The sequence below is a fragment of the Neopelma chrysocephalum genome, unplaced genomic scaffold, assembly GCF_003984885.1.
Source record: "Neopelma chrysocephalum unplaced genomic scaffold, ASM398488v2 Primary Assembly neopelma1_185163, whole genome shotgun sequence".
NCBI classification, from domain to species: Eukaryota; Metazoa; Chordata; class Aves; order Passeriformes; family Pipridae; genus Neopelma; species Neopelma chrysocephalum.
Window position 1 is genome coordinate 15,078 of NW_020938635.1, and position 1,975 is coordinate 17,052.

Sequence of the window (1,975 nt, forward strand, 5' to 3'; positions counted from 1 at the left end):
GGGTGTCCGGGGTGTCTGGGGGTGTCCGGTGGTGTCCAGGGGTGTCCGGGGGTGTCCAGGGTGTCCCAGGGTGTCCAGGGGTGTCCGGGGGTGTCCGGGGGTGTCCGGGGTGTCCCAGGGTGTCCAGGTGTGTCCGGAGGTGTCTGGGGATGTCCGGGGGTGTCCAGGGTGTCCAGGGTGTCCAGGGATGTCCAGGGGTGTCTGGGGGTGTCTGTGAGTGTCCGGGGGTGTCCAGGGGTGTCCAGGGTGTCCGGGGTGTCCCAGGGTGTCCAGGGTGTCTGGGGGTGTCTGGGGGTGTCCCAGGGTGTCCGGGGTGTCTGGGGTGTGTCCAGGGTGTCCCAGGGTGTCCAGGGTGTCTGGGGGTGTCCGGGGGTGTCTGGGGTGTCCGGCGTGTCCAGGGTGTCCCAGGGTCTCCGGGGGGTGTCCGGGGGTGTCCAGGGGTGGGATCCTCCCGCTGAGCCCCCGCTGTGCCCCAGCTCCCCGAGGCTCTCCGAGGAGCCTCCGAGGGTCCTGCCGAGGGCACCTGGAGCCGCTTCCTCCTGCAGAACGTGGGGTTCCTGCTGGGCAGTGGCATCATGCTGGGCATCGCCCTGGCCGAGGGGCACGTCCGCGCCTGGCTGCAGCTCTGAGGGGCTCGGCCAGGGCCAGGACCCCCAACCTGCCCCCGGGACCGGATTTTTTCACCTCCTGAAGACCCTCAGCGGCAGCCGCTGCCTCGGGAGCCTCGGGCTCAGCCCTTGGGGTGGGACTCGGGGGTCTCCTGACCCCCCCCTCGTGCTCACACACCCGGCTCCGGGGCTGAATCCAAGCTCGTTCCCCTTCCCGTCCTCCCAGACCAGGCAGAGGAAGGACAACAGCCCATAGAAGCAACAGCATTTTAATAAACATAATTGGTTCAAAGCCACGATACGAAGAACAGGACTTGGTTGCAGCTCACATGGTAGAAAATAGATCAAGTCTGAATGCTTTTGTCTTTTTTTTTTTTCCCCTTTTTTCAAGTATCTTTTTAGTTCCTTTCCCTCCCCTCCCTTCCCCTTCCTCCTCCCCGAAGGTGATGCAGGATTTCTGAAAATACAGATACGGAACATCTGAGAAAAAAGTGACTGCTCAGGAGGCTCAGGGGAGCCAGGGGGGAGGTCTCACACAGGGTCTGGAGCTGGGAGAGGAACCAGCTCAGGCCCTTTCCAGGGAATGCTGAGTTCTGCTCCCTGCAAAGGTCTGAAACAGCCAAATCCAGGGACTGGAGCGCTCGGGGTCCGGGCACCCTGGGGCACCCGGGGGGGGACAATCACCCCACAGCCCAGCCCCACGGGGGCCAGGGTGGGCTTCAGATTCTGCAGGGTCTCCCAGGGGTGCCCGAGGAGCGGGACAGGGACACCCCGAGCCCCTCCATGTCACCCCCATGTCCCTGCACTGGACACTGCGGGGGCAGGAGTCACCTCTGCCTCCCGGGAGCAGGGAGGCACCAAACCCGGCCCAGCAGGGACGTTACCGGAATGTTCTCCGGGATGTTTTCCGCTGTCAGACCTGGAGCAGCCGCGGGATGGGGCAGAGGGGGCAGGAAAGGGGCCAAGCCCTCTGGGACTGACCCGTGCCCTGCTCTGAGCCCCCAAACTGCTCACACCTCACACAGTGCAAAACTGGTGCTGCCAGGATCCAAATGCCTGGAGCCCTTGACCCATTCCAGTGGGGCTTGGACCCTCTCCCACAGCAGGACTGGGAGGGCTGGGACCCTTCTGGGGGGCTGGGATCCTGTCTCACAGCAGGAGTGGGACCACTCAGGGGCCCCAGACCCCTCTGGCCTCTCCCTCCACCCAACCAGGGGCTCCATCCATGTCCTCAGCCGAGGCAGAGCTTGGGAAAGCCCATTCCCAGGGCGAGGGGACCAGCACAGGGCTGTGAGTGGGCAGAGCAGCACGGAGGGACCCCTGGCACCCCCCAGGCTCCGACGCCAACAACCCCTGAAATCCAAGTG

The 1,975-nt window shown here is 64.9% G+C and overlaps 1 protein-coding gene across 1 annotated transcript in view; it reads left to right on the forward strand.

Annotated features, from left to right (window-relative positions):
- The window catches only part of SLC39A5 (solute carrier family 39 member 5), a 5,179-nt gene extending 4,040 nt beyond the window's left edge, over positions 1–1,139 (forward strand). Inside the window, exon 11 of the mRNA XM_027673560.1 lies at positions 477–1,139. Coding sequence (XP_027529361.1) covers positions 477–629 — 153 coding nt within the window. The 3' untranslated portion in view covers positions 630–1,139. The remainder of the gene's footprint in view (positions 1–476) is intronic.
- Positions 1,140–1,975: the final 836 nt, after the last annotated feature.